This window comes from Saccostrea cucullata, unplaced genomic scaffold (assembly GCF_032062105.1).
Source record: "Saccostrea cucullata isolate Sc308-1 unplaced genomic scaffold, CSIRO_AGI_Scuc_v1 ctg1749, whole genome shotgun sequence".
In the NCBI taxonomy this organism is placed as follows: Eukaryota; Metazoa; Mollusca; class Bivalvia; order Ostreida; family Ostreidae; genus Saccostrea; species Saccostrea cuccullata.
The window spans coordinates 194,914-214,502 of NW_026924109.1; the positions used below are offsets into that span (position 1 = coordinate 194,914).

The window sequence follows — 19,589 nt, forward strand, 5'->3', positions numbered from 1 at the left end:
ACTAAAAGCAAAAAGTCATGGAAGTCCCTGAACAAGCTGATTCCTCTTTTGCACCCCATCTCTTCCATCAGGGTACAGGTTGGGGTAATTATTAGGGTGTCCATTGCCATCGTTAGGATCATTTGTTAAGAAATCTTCCACACTATCATGATGCAAGATACAAAGATTGTGTAGTATGCAGCCAGATACAATTGTCTTGACAATCTCATCAGAGTCATGTATTCTTATAGTCGTTACTTCTTGTAGTCGCCGAAACCGTTGTTTTAGATGACCAATAGCCCTCTCTACTACCTGTCTTGCAGATGACAAAACTCGATTAAATCTCCTCTGATTTATGTTTAAGCGACCGTTGTCTTTAAACGGAGTTATTAACCAAGCTTTTAATGGATATGCACTGTCTGCTATTATATACTTATTCACGTCAAAGTACTGTCCAGCTGTAGCATTGGTAAAAAGACTTGAATTTCGTAGTACGCGAGCATCGTGAGTTGACCCCGGCCAACCAGTGTATATGTCCCTTAACATTAAATCATCGTCAACTACTACCTGTAATTTAAAAAAAATGTATATTTTTAGTGTGTGTTATTCATTAGCAGGTAGTAACTTACTCAATAGTCAGTATCATATTTATGTTCCCCAAACGAAGTTGGGGAACATATTGTTTTTACTCTGTTTCTTATTAGGGTCTTCCGTCTTCAGCGGAAGACCCTTCTATTATTCTTCGGTTTCTTTTTTACCTTTATTAGGGTCTTCCGTCTCCAACGGAAGACCCTACTATTATTCTATTGTTTCTTTTTCACTTTTATTATTATTATTCTTTTTTTTTCTTTACAATTTTTGTGCAGAAGATTTCTCGGAGATGGCTCGACCGATTTCCTTGAAATTTTCGGAGAAGATGTATCTTCATCTAAACCTTATACGTTTTTTTCATTTTTTTGAAATTCACTTCCGGTCGGAAGTTATCGCCCTTTGATCGAAATTTTGATGACCTCCATGTCTGTGATGGAACTCAATAACGACTCAAGCTAGAAAGCTAATTTTTTCAGGGATGATAATGGACATGTTGCCATATTGCAACATGGTCAGGAAATTTTCCGGAAGTGCCTAGTATGGAAGCTCGGTAGGGGTCAAAATTTAGGACACGTTTTATGACTGATTTTTTGAGACATTTTGCATCATATCTTTTAAAGTATCATTATTTTGTGAAAACATATTGCACAGAATTTGTGCAGAATGACAAGATCTTTAATATGATATCAAGAAAAAAGTGCTGACTCATCACATTAAGGGCAAAAAGGGGCCAAAAGTCTTTTTTCGATAACTCTTTAGCAGTCAATATTTTGTTATACATTACTGAAGCAAAAATGTTTATCTCAACTATCTACAACTATATATTATGATTTGAGTGTCGCATGGTGCATAATAAGGGGCCATAAGGGGCCAGAATACTAAATCTTTGACGCTTTATATCACAAAAGAGGGAAATATTTTGTTAAGTAATATTGAACAAAAGATGTTCAAAATAATGATCTTAACAATATGCAACCTTTAATTTTTCGCTATACGTCCCTTTTAAGGAGTTGAAGGGTTGGCCCCTAAATATTTCTATTGCAAATAACTCGAAAACGAAAGATAATTTCTGAATAGTTGTTGAACAAAAAGTGTTTAAAATTCTGAAAGCTTTAAGATGAGATCAAGAAAAAGGGGCTGGACACTCAAATTAAGGGCTGAGAGGGGCCAAAAGTCTTTTTTCGATAACTCTTTAACAGTCAATATTTTGTTATACATTACTGAAGCAAAAATGTTTATTTCAATAATTTACAACTATATATTATGATTTGAGTGTCGTATGGTGCATAATTAGGGGCCATAAGGGGCCAGAATGCTAAATCTTTGACGCTTTATATCACAAAAGAGGGAAATATTTTGTTAAGTAATATTGATCAAAAGATGTTCAAAATAATGATCTTAACAATATGCAACCTTTAATTTTTCGCTATACGTCCCTTTTAAGGAGTTGAAGGGTTGGCCCCTAAATATTTCTTTTGCAAATAACTTGAAAACGAAAGATAATTTCTGAATAGTTGTTGAACAAAAAGTGTTCAAAATCCTGAGAGCTTAAAGATGAGATCACGAAAAAGGGTCTGGACACTCAAATTAAGGGCCAAGAGGGGCCAAAAGTCTTTTTTCGATAACTCTTTAACAGTCAATATTTTGTTATACATTACTGAAGCAAAAATGTTTATCTCAACTATCTACAACTATATATTATGATTTGAGTATCGTATGGTGCATAATAAGGGGCCATAAGGGGCCAGAATACTAAATCTTTGACGCTTTATATCACAAAAGAGGGAAATATTTTGTTAAGTAATATTGAACAAAAGATGTTCAAAATAATGATCTTAACAATATGCAACCTTTAATTTTTCGCTATACGTCCCTTTTAAGGAGTTGAAGGGTTGGCCCCTAAATATTTCTTTTGCAAATAACTCGAAAACGAAAGATAATTTCTAAATAGTTGTTGAACAAAAAGTGTTTAAAATTCTGAAAGCTTTAAGATGAGATCAAGAAAAAGGGGCTGGACACTCAAATTAAGGGCTGAGAGGGGCCAAAAGTCTTTTTTCGATAACTCTTTAACAGTCAATATTTTGTTATACATTACTGAAGCAAAAATGTTTATCTCAACAATTTACAACTATATATTATGATTTGAGTGTCGTATGGTGCATAATGAGGGGCCATAAGGGGCCAGAATGCTAAATCTTTGACGCTTTATATCACAAAAGAGGGAAATATTTTGTTAAGTAATATTGATCAAAAGATGTTCAAAGTAATGATCTTAACAATATGCAACCTTTAATTTTTCGCTATACGTCCCTTTTAAGGAGTTAAAGGGTTGGCCCCTAAATATTTCTTTTGCAAATAACCTGAAAACGAAAGATAATTTCTGAATAGTTGATGAACAAAAAGTGTTCAAAATCCTGAGAGCTTAAAGATGAGATCACGAAAAAGGGTCTGGACACTCAAATTAAGGGCCAAGAGGGGCCAAAAGTCTTTTTTCGATAACTCTTTAACAGTCAATATTTTGTTATACATTACTGAAGCAAAAATGTTTATCTCAACTATCTACAACTATATATTATGATTTGAGTATCGTATGGTGCATAATAAGGGGCCATAAGGGGCCAGAATACTAAATCTTTGACGCTTTATATCACAAAAGAGGGAAATATTTTGTTAAGTAATATTGAGCAAAATATGTTCAAAATAATGATCTAAACAATATGCAACCTTTAATTTTTCGCTATACGTCCCCTTTTAGGAGTTGAAGGGTTGGCCCCTAAATATTTCTTTTGCAAATAACTCGAAAACGAAAGATAATTTCTGAATAGTTCATGAACAAAAAGTGTTCAAAATCCTGAGAGCTTAGAGATGAGATGAAGAAAAAGGGGCTGGACACTCAAATTAAGGGCCGAGAGGGGCCAAAAGTCTTTTTTCAATAACTCTTTAACAGTCAATATTTTGTTATACATTACTGAAACAAAAATGTTTATTTCAACAATATACAACTATATATTATGATTTGAGTGTCGTATGGTGCATAATTAGGGGCCATAAGGGGCCAGAATGCTAAATCTTTGACGCTTTATATCACAAAAGAGGGAAATATTTTGTTAAGTAATATTGAACAAAAGATGTTCAAAATAATGATCTTAACAATATGCAACCTTTAATTTTTCGCTATACGTCCCTTTTAAGGAGTTGAAGGGTTGGCCCCTAAATATTTCTTTTGCAAATAACTCGAAAACGAAAGATAATTTCTGAATAGTTGTTGAACAAAAAGTGTTCAAAATCCTGAGAGCTTAAAGATGAGATCAAGAAAAAGGGTCTGGACACTCAAATTAAGGGCCAAGAGGAGCCAAAAGTCTTTTTTCGATAACTCTTTAACAGTCAATATTTTGTTATACATTACTGAAGCAAAAATGTTTATCTCAACAATCTACAACTATATATTATGATTTGAGTATCGTATGGTGCATAATAAGGGGCCATAAGGGGCCAGAATACTAAATCTTTGATGCTTTATATCACAAAAGAGGGAAATATTTTGTTACGTAATATTGAACAAAAGATGTTCAAAATAATGATCTAAACAATCGGCAACCTTTTATTTTTCGCTATACGTCCCCTTTAAGAAGTTGAAGGGTTGGCCCCTAAATATTTCTTTTGCAAATAACTCGAAAACGAAAGATAATTTCTGAATAGTTGTTGAACAAAAAGTGTTCAAAATCCTAAAAGCTTTAAGATGAGATAAAAAAAAAAGGCTGATCCCTAATATTAGGGGCCTTGAGGGGCCAAAAGTCGATTTTTTGTTTGTTTACAGAAATGTTCAATGTATGTTTACAGACCTGAAAGCAAAATTGTTTTTCTTTACAATCTTCATCCTTATATAAATTATTTTAGAATGAAATTCTCAATCAAAATCTTATCTCATCAAGAATCGGACGGAAGACCCACTCGTTGCTCGCAACGAGATCGTATCTAGTTAAGGTCTTCCGTCTTCAGCGGAAGACCTTCTTGTTATTCTTAGGTTTCTTTTCCACTATTTTTAAGGTCTTCCGTCTTCAGCGGAAGACCTTCTTGTTATTCTTAGGTTTCTTTTCCACTATTTTTATTATTTTTATTGTTTTTTTTCTTACCGATTTTGTGTACAGGATTTCTCAAAAACGGCTCGCTCGATTTTCATGAAACTTTCAGGACTGATAAAGCATCAAACAAAGTTGATATATAATTTTTTGTTTTGATGACGTCACTTCCGGTTTTGAGATTTTTGCGATTTAGTGATTTTCAGGGGGTCAGTTTGTCCGCGAGTTTTCTCAAAAGCGGCTTAAGATATAAACTTGATTTTTTTTAGCAATGATAGAGCAGTGTCTGTAGATGTGACATACGCATTTCTTTTTTACCGGAAGTGCTGCACGCCGACGCTCGCTATGGTCCAAAAATGGACATGTCGAGAATTTTAAAATTTCTAACACCTTTTCTTCGATATCTTTTCACATACAAATATTTTGTTAAGAGATATAGAACAAAAGAAGTGTAGAATTACATGATCTTTCGAATGATATCTCGTAAAAAGGGCTGGCCCCTAAAATAAAGGGCCTAGAGGGGCCGAAAGTATTTCCTTTATATCTCAAAAAGTATTGAGAATTTGTTATACGTCTAAAAAGCAAAGTTGTTTAAAATGTCAAGCTTAATCTTTTGAAGTCGTCAAAATGCGTCCGGCGACGTCACTTCCGGTCATACCGGAAGTCGTCAGAATATGCATATTTTTGCCGTTCTTGAGATATTTTTGGGTAACATATGTATCTGGAAGCATAAAACTTCATTTTCTGTCCGTTGACATCACTTCCGGTCAAACCGGAAGTGACCGGAAGTAGCCAAAAATAGCTTATTTTTGAAGGTTTAAATACAAAATCAAAATTATAAAGTCAATGGAGACCACTTAGCTCATTTGCTTTCATTTGTTGACATCACTTCCGGTCAAAACAGGACGGAAGACCTACTCGTTGCTTTGCAACGAGCTTTGCTCTAGTTATTATTATTATTATTGTTTTTTTTTCTTACCGATTTTGTGCACGCGATTTCTCGAAAACGGCTGGATAGATTTTCATGAAACTTTCAGGACTGATAGAACATCGAACAAACCTGATATATAATTTTTTGTTTTGATGACGTCACTTCCGGTTTTGAGATTTCCGCGCTTTAGTGATTTTCAAGGGGTCTCATTGTCCATCATTTTTCTCGAAAATGCCTTAAGACAGAAACATGAGATTTTCAGCGATGATAGAGCAACGTGTGCTCTTTTGTCACACACCACTCTCTTTCTCCGGAAGTGCGGCTCGTCGGCGCTCGCTATGGGCCGAAAAAAGTCCTATCGCGAATTTCCAATTTTTTGACACCTTTTCTACGATATCTTTTTACCTAGAAATATTTTGTTAAAACATGTAGAACAAAAAAAGTATAGAATTCCAAGATCTTTCAACTGATACCTCGGAAAAAGGGCTGGCCCCTTAAATTAGGGGCTGAGAGGGGCCGAATGTTTTTTCTTTATATCTCAAAAAGTATTTAGAATTTGTAATACGTCAAAGAAGCAAAGTTGTTCAAAATTTCAAGCTAAATCTATTGAAGTCGTCAAAATACGTCCAGCGACGTCACTTCCGGCCAAACCGGAAGTAGTCGGAAAACACGTTTTTTTGCCGTTCTCAACAAGATTTTGGGTTACATTTGTCTCTGGGAGCATAAAAAGTAATTTTTCCGTCCGTCGTCGTCACTTCCGGTTAAACCGGAAGTAGCAAAAAATGGCTTTCTTTGAAGGTTTTGATGCAAAATTGTAATTATAAAGTCACTGGAAACTACTTAGCTCATTGCTTTCTTTTGTTCCGTCACTTCCGGTCAAAACCGGACGGAAGACCTACTCGTTGCTTTGCAACGAGCTTTGCTCTAGTTATTATTAGGGTCTTCCGTCTTCAGCGGAAGACCCTTCTCTTATTCTTATGTTTCTTTTTCACTTTTCTTATTATTATTATTATTCTTTTTTTCTGCACAAATTTTGTGCAGAAGATTTCTCAGAGACGATTGGATGGATTATCTTCAAATTTTCAGGGATGTTGCAGGATTATCTGAAGTTTATACCGGCTGAAGGATTTTGTGAAAATCACTTCCGGTCTAGAGTTATCGCCCTTTTATCAAAATTCAGAGGACCTCCTTGTCCGTTCATTATCTCGAAAACGGCTTGAGCTAGAAAGCTGAAATTTTCAGTGATGATAGAAGACATGTTCCCATGTTACTGGGAGTTTGGATAGTTTCCGGAAGTACCTAGTATGGAAGCTCGGTAGGGGTCAAAATTTAGGACACGATTCATGAGTGATTTTTTGAGACAATTTGTATTATATCTTTTAAAGTATAATTATTTTGTTAAAACATACTGAACAAAAATTGTGCAGAATGACAAGATCTTTAATATGATATCAAGAAAAAAGTGCTGAATCATCAGAATAGGGGACAAAAGGGGCCAAAAGTCTTTTCTCGATAACTCTTTCACAGTCAATATTTTGTTATACATTATTGAAGCAAAAATGTTTATCTCAACAGTCTACAACTATATATTATGATTTTCATGTCGTATGGTACATACTTAGGGGCCATAAGGGGCCGAAATGCTAAATCTTTGACGCCTTATATCTCGAAAGTGGGAAATATTTTGATAAGTAATATTGAACAAAAGATGTTCAAAATCATGTTCTGAATAATATGCAACCTTTCATTTTTCGCTAAATGTCCCCGTTAAGGAGTTGGAGGGTTGGCCCCTAAATATTTCTTTTGCAAATAACTCGAAAACGAAAAAGAGTTTTTGAATACTTGTTGAACAAAAAGTGTTTAAAATCCTAAGAGCTTTAAGATGAAATCAAGAAAAAGGGGCTGGGCATTCAAATTAGGGGCCAAGAGGGGCCAAACGTCTTCAATGGATAACTCTTTATCAGTTAATATTTTGTAATACATTACTGAAGCAAAGATGTTTATCTCAACCATTTACAACTATATATTATGATTTTTGTGTCGTATGGTACATAATAAGGGGCCACAAGGGGCCAGAATGCTCAATCTTTGACGCTTTATATCTCGAAAGTGAGAAAAATTTTGGTAAGTAATATTGAACAAAAGATGTTCAAGATAATGTTCTGAACAATATGCAACCTTTTATTTTTCGCTAAACGTTCCCATTAGGGAGTTGGAGGGTTGGCCCCTAAATATTTCTTTTGAAAATAATTCGAAAACGAAAAAGAATCTCTGAATAGTTGTTGAACAAAAAGTGTTCAAAATTCTAAGAGCTTTAAGAAAAAATCAAGAAAAAGGGGCTGGGCATTCAAATTAGGGGCCAAGAGGGGCCAAACGTCTTCAATGGATAACTCTTTATCAGTTAATATTTTGTAATACATTACTGAAGCAAAGATGTTTATCTCAACCATTTACAACTATATATTATGATTTTTGTGTCGTATGGTACATAATAAGGGGCCACAAGGGGCCAGAATGCTCAATCTTTGACGCTTTATATCTCGAAAGTGAGAAAAATTTTGGTAAGTAATATTGAACAAAAGATGTTCAAGATAATGTTCTGAACAATATGCAACCTTTTATTTTTCGCTAAACGTTCCCATTAGGGAGTTGGAGGGTTGGCCCCTAAATATTTCTTTTGAAAATAATTCGAAAACGAAAAAGAATCTCTGAATAGTTGTTGAACAAAAAGTGTTCAAAATTCTAAGAGCTTTAAGAAAAAATCAAGAAAAAGGGGCTAGGCACTCAAATTAGGGCCCAAGAGGGGCCAAAAGTCTTCAATGAATAACTCTTTATCAGTTAATATTTTGTAATACATTACTGAAGCAAAGATATTTATCTCAACCATTTACAACTATACATTATGATTTTTGTGTCGTATGGTACATAATTAGGGGCCACAAGGGGCCAGAATGCTGAATGTTTTACACTTTATATCTCGAAAGTGAGAAAAATTTTGATAAGTAATATTGAATAAAAGATGTTCAAAATAATGTTCTGAACAATATGCAACCTTTCATTTTTCGCTAAACGTCCCCATTAAGGAGTTGAAGGGTTGGCCCCATAATTATTGTTTTGCTAATAACTCGAAAGCGAAAAACAATCTCTGAACCTTTCTTGAACAAAATGTGTTTAAATGAATGAGAACTTCAAGATGATTTGAAGTAAAAAGGGCTGGCCCCTCATATAAGGGATCAAGAGGGGCCAGAATTCGAATTTCTGATTATTTAACGTTCAATATATTTTTCAAAAACATAACGGCATAATCGTTTTTCTTAACATTATAATCATTGTAAAAAAATCTCAATCAAAATCTCATCTCATCTCATCAAGAATTGGACGGAAGACCCACTCGTTGCTCGCAACGAGATCTCATCTAGTTATTATTATTATTCTTTTTTCATAGTTATGGCGATATCTCAGCTGTGTCTGTACAGATTTCAAAGATTTTTACAGGAAAGATGGATCAAGTTAATATCTCCAGACGTGTTTTTCATTTTTTCAAAATTTGCTTCCATTCGCGATTTTGGGGGAAATTTGTATTTTTTAAATGGATTTTTGTACACTACTTTTCTCGAAAACGGCCAAAGATATGACATTGAAACTCATGGACATGAAAGAGCATCAAATGTAGATGTGCCGAACGTCCTTCGTTTTTTTGTCGTTCCTACTTCCGATCGCAAACGGAAGTGAATTCAAAAAGTATCATTTTTCAACTTTTTTGTTTTTCAATATTTTTCTGTCGGATTTACAGGGTTTATAGAGCATCTTCAAAGATATCTATATATGTTTTCATTTTTTTCACGCGTGCGTTTATTGCAAAGATATGACGGAACCAAACTTTGTCTTACTGTCGGGGGTTCGAATCCCGCTCGGGGCGTTCCCCAAATTTTTTCTTTGTTTTTGTCTTTTTTCAGTTGCAAATTACTTTTCATTCTTTTATAACATGTGTGGAAGATTTTGCCGATTTTTAAAATCTATATTTAGAGATATTTTGTGAAATACCTGGAACAATCACGATCTTTGTTGAGAAACTACTGTAAATGAACATAAACGAAAAAAATACATTATGTAATCTATTCCATGGGATGACACAGCATCGATTGCAAAAGACAAGTCGGTCGGAAGACCTGCTTGTTGCCCCAGCAACAAGAACGCATCTAGTTATTAAGGTCTTCCGTTTCCAACGGAAGACCTTATTGTTTTCGTTCGGTTTCTTTTTCCCTATTATTATTCTTTTTTTTTCTTACCGATTTTGTGCACGCGAGTTCTCGAAAATGGCTCGACCGATTTTCACCAAACTTTCAGATCTGATAAATATTTATCTGAACCTTGTCGGAAATTTTAGTCGTCGATGACGTCACTTCCGGTCGTGAGATATGGACGATTTTCTGATTTTTATAGGGTAGGCTTGTCCTGGAAACTCCTCCGGAACCACTTAAAATATTGACTCAAGATTTTCAGTGAAAGTAAGGGAAGGTTGGCTGAGTTGCAGGCAGGCGTCCAAATTTTCATAGCGCAAAAGGCGCCGAAGCTTGGTAGAGCCAAAAAAATGTCTCGGAAACATCTCACAAAATTTGACATCTTTTGTTTTATATCTTCGTATCTATTCATAATTTGTTAAAACATATAGAAGAAAAGTTGTACAGATTCACGGGACCTTTCATATGAAATCAAGAAAAAGGGGCTGACCCCTCAAATCAGGGGCTCAGAAGGGCCAAAACTCTTTCATTTATATCTCTTTATTGATCAATATTTTGTTATACATTACAAAGGCAAAGATATTCATCTTAACAATTTGTAACAATATCTTATAAAATTTTGATTATATGTTACGTAATTAGGGATCACAAGGGGCCAGAATGTCACATCTTTGACGCTTTATATCTCAAAAAGGGGGAATATTTTGATAAGCAATAGTGAACAAAAGATGGTCAGAAAAATGTTCTAAACAATATGCATACTTTGAATTTTTGTAAAACGGCCCCATTAAGGACTTGGAGCGATGACCCCTAAATATTTCCATTCAGCATATCTCCACCAAGAAATCTCTGAATAAGTGTTGAACAAAAAATCTTTTAAATGACAAGACCTTTCATTTGATATCAAGAAAAAGGGGCCGACCCCTAAAATTAAGGGCTCAGAGGGTCCAAAAGTCTTTCATCTATAACTCTATAATGATCAATATTTTGTTATACATTACTGAAGCAAAGATATTCATCTTAAAGATTTGCAACAATATATTATAAAATTGAGATAATATGCTACGTCATTAGGGGTCACAAGGGGCCAGAATGTCAAATCTTTGACGCCTAATATCTCAAAAGGGGGGAATATTTTGATAAGCAATATTGAACAAAAGATGGCCAGAATAATGTTCTAAACGATATGTATACTGTGAATGTATTTTTAATTGGCCCAATTAAGGACGTGTAGGGGTAGCCCCTAAATATTTCCATTCAGCATATCTCCACAACGGAGAGAAATCTCTGAATAAGGGTTTAACAAAAAGTCTTTGAATTTAAAAGCCCTTTCATTTGATATCAAGAAAAAGGGGCTGACTCTTCAAAATAGGGGCTCAGAGGGGCCAAAAGTCTTTCATCTATAACTCTTTATTGATATATATTTTGTAATACATTACTGATTAAAAGGTATTCATCTTAACGAATTGCAACAACATCGTATAAAATTTTAATCATATATCATGAAATTAGGGGTCACAAGGGGCCAGAATATGAAGTGTTTTTTCGGTTTATATCTCGAATAGGAGAAATATTTTGATATAAGCAATGTTGAACAAAGGATGGTCAGAATAATGTTCCAAACAATATGCACCGTTTTAAATATTGTAAAATCGCCCCATTAAGGACTTGAATTGGTGGCCCCTAAATATTTTCATGCAAGATATCTCTTTAACGAAAAGAAATCTGTGAATAGGTCTTGAACAAAAAGTGTTCAAAATCACGAAACCTTTCATTTGAAATCAAGAAAAGGGTCTGGCCCCTCAAATTAGGGGCCGAGAGGGCCCAAATCACTTTCATCTATAAGTATTTGAGATTGCTGAATAAATCAAAAGAATTTAATCAAGCGAGAGAAGTCATGATATTATTTTGTAACAAATATCATGGTCAGAATCATATCTCATCTTATCGAAAAATCGGACGGAAGACCTACTCGTTGCTCGCAACGAGATCTCATCTAGTTATTAGGGTCTTCCGTCTTCAGCGGAAGACCCTTCTATTATTCTTATGTTTCTTTTTCAATTTTCTTATTATTATTCTTTTTTTCTGCACAAATTTTGTGCCGACGATTTCTCAAAGATTTTTCGATCGATTTGTTTCAAATTTTCAGGGTTGGTGCACAATTATCTGAAGTTAATTCCGGCTGAAGGATTTTTTGAAAATCACTTCCGGTCTAGAGTTATCGCCCTTTTCTTAAAATTCAGACGACCTCCGTGTCTGTGATAGAACTCAATAACGGCTTAAGCTAGAGCGCTGAAATTTTCAGTGATAATAGAGGACATGTTGCCATGTTGCACCTGGGTCAGGATATTTTCCGGAAGTGTCTAGTATGGAAGCTCGGTAGGGGTCAAAATTTAGGACACGAATCATGACTGATTTTTTAAGACATTTTGCATCATATCTTTTAAAGTATAATCATTTTGATAAAACATACTGAACAAAATTTGTGCAGAATGACAATATCTTTAGAATGATATCAAGAAAAAAGTGCTGACTCATCACATTAAGGGCCAAAAGGGGCTTAAAGTGTTTTTTCGATAACTCTTTAACAATCAATATTTTGTTATGCATTACTGAAGCAAAAATGTTTATCTCAACAATCTACCACTGTGTATTATGATTTTAATGTAGTATAATACAAGATTAGGGGCCAAAAGGGGCCAGAATGCTAAATCTTCGACACTTTATATCTCGAAAGTGAGAAATATTTTGACAAGTAATATTGAACAAAAGATGTTCAAAATCATGTTCTGAACAATATGCAACCTTTAAATTTTTGCTAAAAGTCCCCATTAGGGAGTTGAGAGTTGGCCCCTAAATATTTCTTTTGCAAATAACTCGAGAACGAAAAGGAATCTCTGAATAGTTATTGAACAAAAAGTGTTCAAAATCTTAAGAGCTTCAAAATGAAATCAAGAAAAAGGGCTGGGCACTCAAATTAGGGGCCAAAAGGGGCTAAAAGTCTTTTTTTGATAACTCATTAACAGTCAATATTTTGTTATACATTACTGAAGCAAATATGTCTATCTCAACAATCTACAGCTATATATTATAATTTTTATGACGTATGGTACATAATTAGGGGCCACAAGGGGCCAGAATGCCAAATCTTTGATGTTTTATATCTCGAGAGTGAGAAATATTTTGATAAGTAATATTGAACAAAAGATGTTCAAAATCATGTTCTGAACAATATGCAAACTTTCATTTTTCGCTAAACGTCCCCATTAGGGAGTTGAAGGGTTGACCCCTAAATATTTCTTTTGCGAATAACTCGAAAACGAAAACGAATCAATGAATAGTTGTTGAACAAAAAGTGCTCAAAATCCTAAGAGCTTTAAGATGAAATCCAGAAAAAGGGGCTGGACACTCAAATTAGGGGCCAAGAGGGGCTAAAAGTCTTTTTTCGATAATTCTTTAACAGTCAATATTTTGCTATGCATTACTGAAGCAAGAATGTTTATCTCAACAATCTACAACTGTATGTTATTATTTTTATGTTGTACATTACATAATTAAGGGCTAAAAGGGGCCAGAATGCTAAATCGTTGATGCTTTATATCTCGAAAGTGAGAAATATTTTGATAAGTAATATTGAACAAAAGATGTTCAAAATCATGTTCTTAACAATATGCAATCTTTCATTTTTCGCTAAGCGTCCCCATTAGGGAGTTGAAGGGTTGGCCCCTAAATATTTCTTTTGCGAATAACTCGAAAACGAAAACGAATCAATGAATAGTTGTTGAACAAAAAGTTCTCAAAATCCTAAGAGCTTTAAGATGAAATCCAGAAAAAGGGGCTGTACACTCAAATTAGGGGCCAAGAGGGGCTAAAAGCCTTTTTTCGATAACTCTTTAATAGTCAGTACTTTGCTATGCATTACTGAAGCAAAAATGTTTATCTCAACAATCTACAACTGAATATTTTGATTTTTATGTCGTATATTACATAATTAGGGGCCACAAGGGGCCATAAGGCAAAATCTTTTACGCTTTATATCTCAAAAGTGGGAAATATTTTGATAAGTAAAATTGAACAAAAGATGTTCAAATCCATGTTTTGAACAATATGCAACCTTTACTTTTTCGCTAAACGTCCCCATTAGGGTGTTGAAGGGCTGGTCCCTTAATATTTCTTTTCGGAATAACTCGAAAACGAAAAAGAATCTCTGAAATAGTTGTTGAACAAAAAGTGTTCATAATCCTGAGAGCTTTAAAATGTTATAAAGAAAAAGGGCCGATCCCTGATATTAGGGGCCGTGAGGGGCCAAAAGTCGATTTAAGAAGTCTTTATTATTCAATGTCTTTTTACAGATTATGGTTAATCATTACTTTAGAATGAAAATCTCAATCAAAATCTGATCTCATCTCATCAAAAATCGAACGGAAGACCCACTCGTTGCTCGCAACGAGATCGTATCTAGTTATTATTATTTTTATTCTTTTTTCTTCTTACAAAATTTGTGCAGAAGATTTCTCGGAGATGGCTCGTTCGATTTGCTTGAAATTTTCTCGGTAGATGCGTTATCATCTGAAGTTAATTCCGGCAAATTATTTTTTGGAAATTCACTTCCGGTCGGGAGTTATCGCCCTTTGATCAAAATTTAGAGGACCTCCTTGTCTGTGATGGAACTCAAAAACGGCTCAAGCTAGAAAGCTGAAATTTTTAGTGATGATAGAGGACATGTTCCCATATTGCACCTGGGTCAGGATATTTTCCGGAAGTGCCTAGTATGGAAGCTCGGTAGGGGTCAAAATTTAGGACACGTTTTATGAGTGGTTTTTTGAGACATTTTGTATCATATCATTTAAAATATGAATATTTTGTAAAAACATACTGAACAACATTTGTGCAAAATATCAAGATCTTTAATATGATATCAAGAAAAATGTGCTGACTCATCAAATTAAGGGCTGAAAGGGGCCAACAGATTTTATTCAATAACTCTTTTAAAGTCAATATTTTGTTATACATTACTGAAGCAAAAATGTTAATCTCAACCATTTACAACTTTATATAATAATTTTTATGTAATATGGTACATAATTAGGGGCCACAAGGGGCCAGAATGCTAAATCTTTGATGCTTTATATCTCGAAATAGAGAAATATTTTGATAAGCAATATTGAACAAAAGATGTTCAAAATAATGTTCTGAGCAATATGCAACCTTTCATTTTTTGCTAAACAGCCCCATTAAGGAGTTGAAGGGTTGGCCCCTAAATATTTCTTTTGCTAATAGCTCAAAAACAAAAAGGAATTTCTAAACAGTTGTTGAACACAAAATGTTCAAAATCTTAAGAGCTTTAAGATGAGATCCTGAAAAAGGGGCTGGGCACTCAAATTAGGGGCCAAGAGGGGCCACAAGTCTTCAATCGATAAGTCTTTATCAGTTAATATTTTGTAATACATTACTGAAGCAAAGATGTTCATCTCAACCATCCACATCTAAATATTATGATTTTATGTCGTATGGTACATAATTAGGGGCCACAAGGGGCCAGAATGCTAAATCTTTGATGCTTTATATCTCGAAATGGAGAAATATTTTGATAAGCAATATTGAACAAAAGATGTTCAAAATAATGTTTTGAACAATATGCTACCTTTCATTTTTTGCTAAAGGGCCCCATTAAGGAGTTGAAGGGTTGGCCCCTAAATATTTCTTTTGCTAATAGCTCAAAAACGAAAAGGAATTTCTAAACAGTTGTTGAACACAAAATGTTCAAAATCTTAAGAGCTTTAAGATGAGATCCTGAAAAAGGGGCTGGGCACTCAAATTAGGGGCCAAGAGGGGCCAAAAATCTTCAATCGATAACTCTTTTTCAGTTAATATTTTGTTATACATTACTGAAGCAAAGATGTTCATCTCAACCATCTACATCTAAATATTATGATTTTTATATCGTATAGTTCATAATTAGGGGCCACAAGGGGCCAGAATGCTAAATCTTTGATGCTTTATATCTCGAAATGGAGAAATATTTTGATAAGCAATATTGAACAAAAGATGTTCAAAATAATGTTCTGAAAAAATATGCAACCTTTCATTTTTTTGCTTAACGGCCCCATTAAGGAGTTGAAGGGTTGGCCCCTAATTATATCTTTTGCTTATAGCTCAAAAACAAATAAGAATTTCTGAACAGTTGTTGAACAAAAAATGTTCAAAATCTTAAGATCTTTAAGATGAGATCCCGAAAAAGGGGCTGGGCACTCGAATTAGGGGCCAAGAGGGGCCAAAAGTCTTCAATCGATAACTCTTTATCAGCTTATATTTTGTAATACATTACTGAAGCAAAGATCTTTATCTCAACCATCTACAACTATATATTGTAGTTTTTATGTCGTATAGTTCATAATTAGGGGCCACAAGGGGCCAGAATGCTAAATCTTTGATGCTTTATATCTCGAAAGGGAGAAATCTTTTGATAAGAAATATTGAACAAAAGTTGTTCAAAATAATGTTTTTAACAATATGCAACCTTTCTTTTTTTGCTTAACGTCCCCGTTAAGGAGTTGAAAGGTTGGCCCCTAATTATATCTTTTGCTTATAGCTCAAAAACGAAAAAGAATTTCTGAACAGTTGTTGAACAAAAAATGTTCAAAATCTTAAGATTTTTAAGATGATATGAATAAAGAGGGCGGATTCCTAAAATTAGGGGCCGTTAGGGGCAAAATACCGATTTTTAAAAGTCTCAAATGTTCAATGTCTTTTTACAGATTGTGGTAAATCATTATTTATGAAAAAAAATTGCAATCAAAATCTTATCTCATCTCATCAAGAATTGGACGGAAGACCCACTCGTTGCTCGCAACGAGATCTCATCTAGTTATTATTATTTTTCTTCTTGGGAAAATTTTGTCCGCGAATGATCTTGTAAAGTACACATCCGATTAAGGGGAAACCTTTTTAGGATAAGTAGGCATGTTATGTAGATTTGCGGAACGAAGGTCATTTTGCCCGCACGTGCTTGCAAGAGCGCGCACGTGCAACACGTGAAATGACCAATATACTTGAAATTGCCGTAACTTTTACATTTTTTGATGTAATGCTTTGATATTTAGAATATATAGACATATTATAAATGTAGATAAGATGACATTGTCAACATGCCATTTTGCCCGCATGTGCTTGCAAGAGCGCGCACGTGCAACACGTGAAATGACCAATATAATGGATATAGGCGTAACTTTTCTATTTTTTTTATGAAATCTTTTGAAATTTATAGTGTACGGATATATTAGTAGCGTAGACAAGATGACATGGTCAAAATAACAAGATCTCACGCGCATGCACGTGCGCTTCGCTCTGATTCGCTGAAACTTAAGTCTCTATATCTTTCTTGTTTTTCGACGAAATCCTATGAAATTTTGAACATAGCCATGCATTAAGATATCCTACAACATGATATATAGCAATTATCATGAAAACACGTGCATGCACGTGTGCTGCAATCTGAATGGCTTAAACTTTAAATAGCTATAACTCCCTTGGTTTTCAACCAAACAGGATGGAATTTGGAACATAGATAGATATAATGAACTTCTAGAAGAAGGTATAGTCACTATGCACATGCATACACGTGCATGTACGTGCGCTGTAATCTGATTGGCTGAAACTTTAAACAGCTATATTTCCCTTGGTTTTCAACCAAACGGGGTGGGATTTAGAACATAGATAGATGTAACGGACTTCTACAAGAAGATATGGTCACCATGCTCATGTTTGCACGTGCGTGCACATGAAATGAGATAAATCAAAAATACAATTGAATGAGCGTATTTTTTAATACTATTGGATTAAATACTTTAATATTTAGTATATAAAAAATATATAGATTGTGTAGACACGATGATATGGTCATTACGCACATGCATTCACATGCGCACGCATGCAATGCTAAAATTTGAATGAACTTTGCGTTGTTAAAGTCTCAAATGCATAGATTTTGTCCTATTTAATGAAGCTTACAGGGAATATGGCACCAAAAGGGAGCTGGGGAGCGTTTGGGGAACATCTGTAACGGTCCCCGTTACAATTAGCACTAGTTTATCACCTGGAGTTGTATTGAGGGGTAATGTTTCCTGTTAATATAGTCGTTATCTCCACCAATGCAAGAAGATAATCTTATGTGCGTCCCATCCAGAGCACCTATTATGTCTGGAAGCCCAGATTGAAGCTGAAAGTGTTGTGCAATTCTCTGTTGCTCGATGAAATCAGGCCATTGGATAATCTAAAATGATTGTAAAAAACATCTCTGAGGAAAATTATATACTAGTACATGTAGAGATGTACATGTGTGATCTTGGCTTAAGAAGGCAAAAAAAAAATCTTCACATGACTCAAGACTTCAAGGTCAAAATCAGTTTTTTTTTTCACATGGCCTTAAAAATATCACAGGTATAAAATGACATGCCAAGGGTGATCTATTGAAATAATGGCAAGACACTAAAATGGGAGATTGTAGTATCAAAATCAAAAGTTAGATCAGAGCACATAGTTGTTTTTAAATGAGCTTTGGTCCTCTGAGTCTGATATGTCAAATAAACACACGCCTTAGATTTTCACTATAATTTGCTAAGAGACCAAGATCAAAAGATTAAATCTACTTTTATATGCAACTCAAATTTTAGCAATAAGGAAATCCTCTAAATAAAAAAAATGCAACACTTCTATATAATAATTGCATTGTAATTATGTGGAAGGGGGGGGGGGTACTATAAAAAATTCAGGTGTCCACCTTTTAACACAATACCTTCGAAAGGTTTTCGTTGAATGCGCTGTTGACCCTTTTCAACACACCATGCACTGTGGATTGTCCTATGTCAAAGTAATGACCAATTTCTCGCATTGTCACTTTATTTGACATATAACACATGAATACAAGTAGTTGCTTAGATGGAGGAATCCCTTCAATGCCCCCGCCGTGGTTAGATGTGAGGTAGGCACCAATATTGACGAGTATTTCCTCGAACATTTCTTTGCTTATACGATAATGGTACCGAAAATTGTCTGTAGAAAACAGAGGAATAACATTTTCAACATAACCGGGTACTCGTGGTGACACCGCTTTTGTGCAATGATGGAGAACGGCCCCGGTTAGAAGTAAGAAGTTACTATATTCGTATGTAAATTCATCCTCAGTATCATCTAACAAACTTTCAAACATAAAAAAGCATAACATCTTTTTCTGCGCCATTTTGGAAAAAAACATGCGTATCTACTATCGTTGTTCAGTTGATTTTATGCAAATTTGGGTTATATTTAGACAGATGACGTCAGTTATCGATGTACAATAGTTCCAAGTGAAGTCGCCCATGATGTTTATCTTGAGAATAAAAGCAATTAAAAAGAAATTCCTCTAGTAGTTACATTTAATTAGTGCTGGAAATATAAAGGATTTTTTCGTTTATCAAAGTTGAAAATTTGGTGGTTGCAAAAGAATTTTTTTTATCCATGTTTCCATAGTAACCACAAACCAAAACATTTTTTGTTTTGCATACATAGTTCATAGGGCAAGAGAAAACTATGTGTGGAAAAATCATCAAATTCTGAGAACCCTCACATACACGTATCACCCTTTGCATGATTTTTACACGGAGCTGTACTTAATTACTTTTAATTACTTTGACAAATGTAATTAAATATATTCCAATTACTTAAGTTTTATTTTTACAAAATCTTGAAAACAAATACATATATAAACCGATACACAAGATTCCGGTATTA

The 19,589-nt window shown here is 34.4% G+C and overlaps 1 protein-coding gene across 1 annotated transcript; it reads right to left on the bottom strand.

Annotated features, from left to right (window-relative positions):
- Window positions 1-15: 15 nt before the first annotated feature.
- Window positions 16-19,059, bottom strand: LOC134265748 (uncharacterized). Its single transcript, XM_062747969.1, has 3 exons — window positions 18,616-19,059; window positions 17,917-18,093; window positions 16-546 (listed from the first exon to the last, which is right to left on the bottom strand). The coding sequence occupies exons 1-3, from the start codon at window positions 19,057-19,059 to the stop codon at window positions 16-18; spliced, it is 1,152 nt and encodes a 383-aa protein (XP_062603953.1).
- Window positions 19,060-19,589: the final 530 nt, after the last annotated feature.

Bases quoted from the DNA above. Each gene is read 5' to 3' on its own strand.
- LOC134265748 (XM_062747969.1), bottom strand. From the start codon at position 19,059: ATGGCGCAGAAAAAGATGTTATGCTTTTTTATGTTTGAAAGTTTGTTA. The intron at 18,094-18,615 runs GTATTGTGTTAA...CAATCATTTTAG, and splicing joins TCAACGAAAACCTTTCGAAG to ATTATCCAATGGCCTGATTT. The intron at 547-17,916 runs GTGATAAACTAG...TTTAAATTACAG, and splicing joins ACCCCTCAATACAACTCCAG to GTAGTAGTTGACGATGATTT.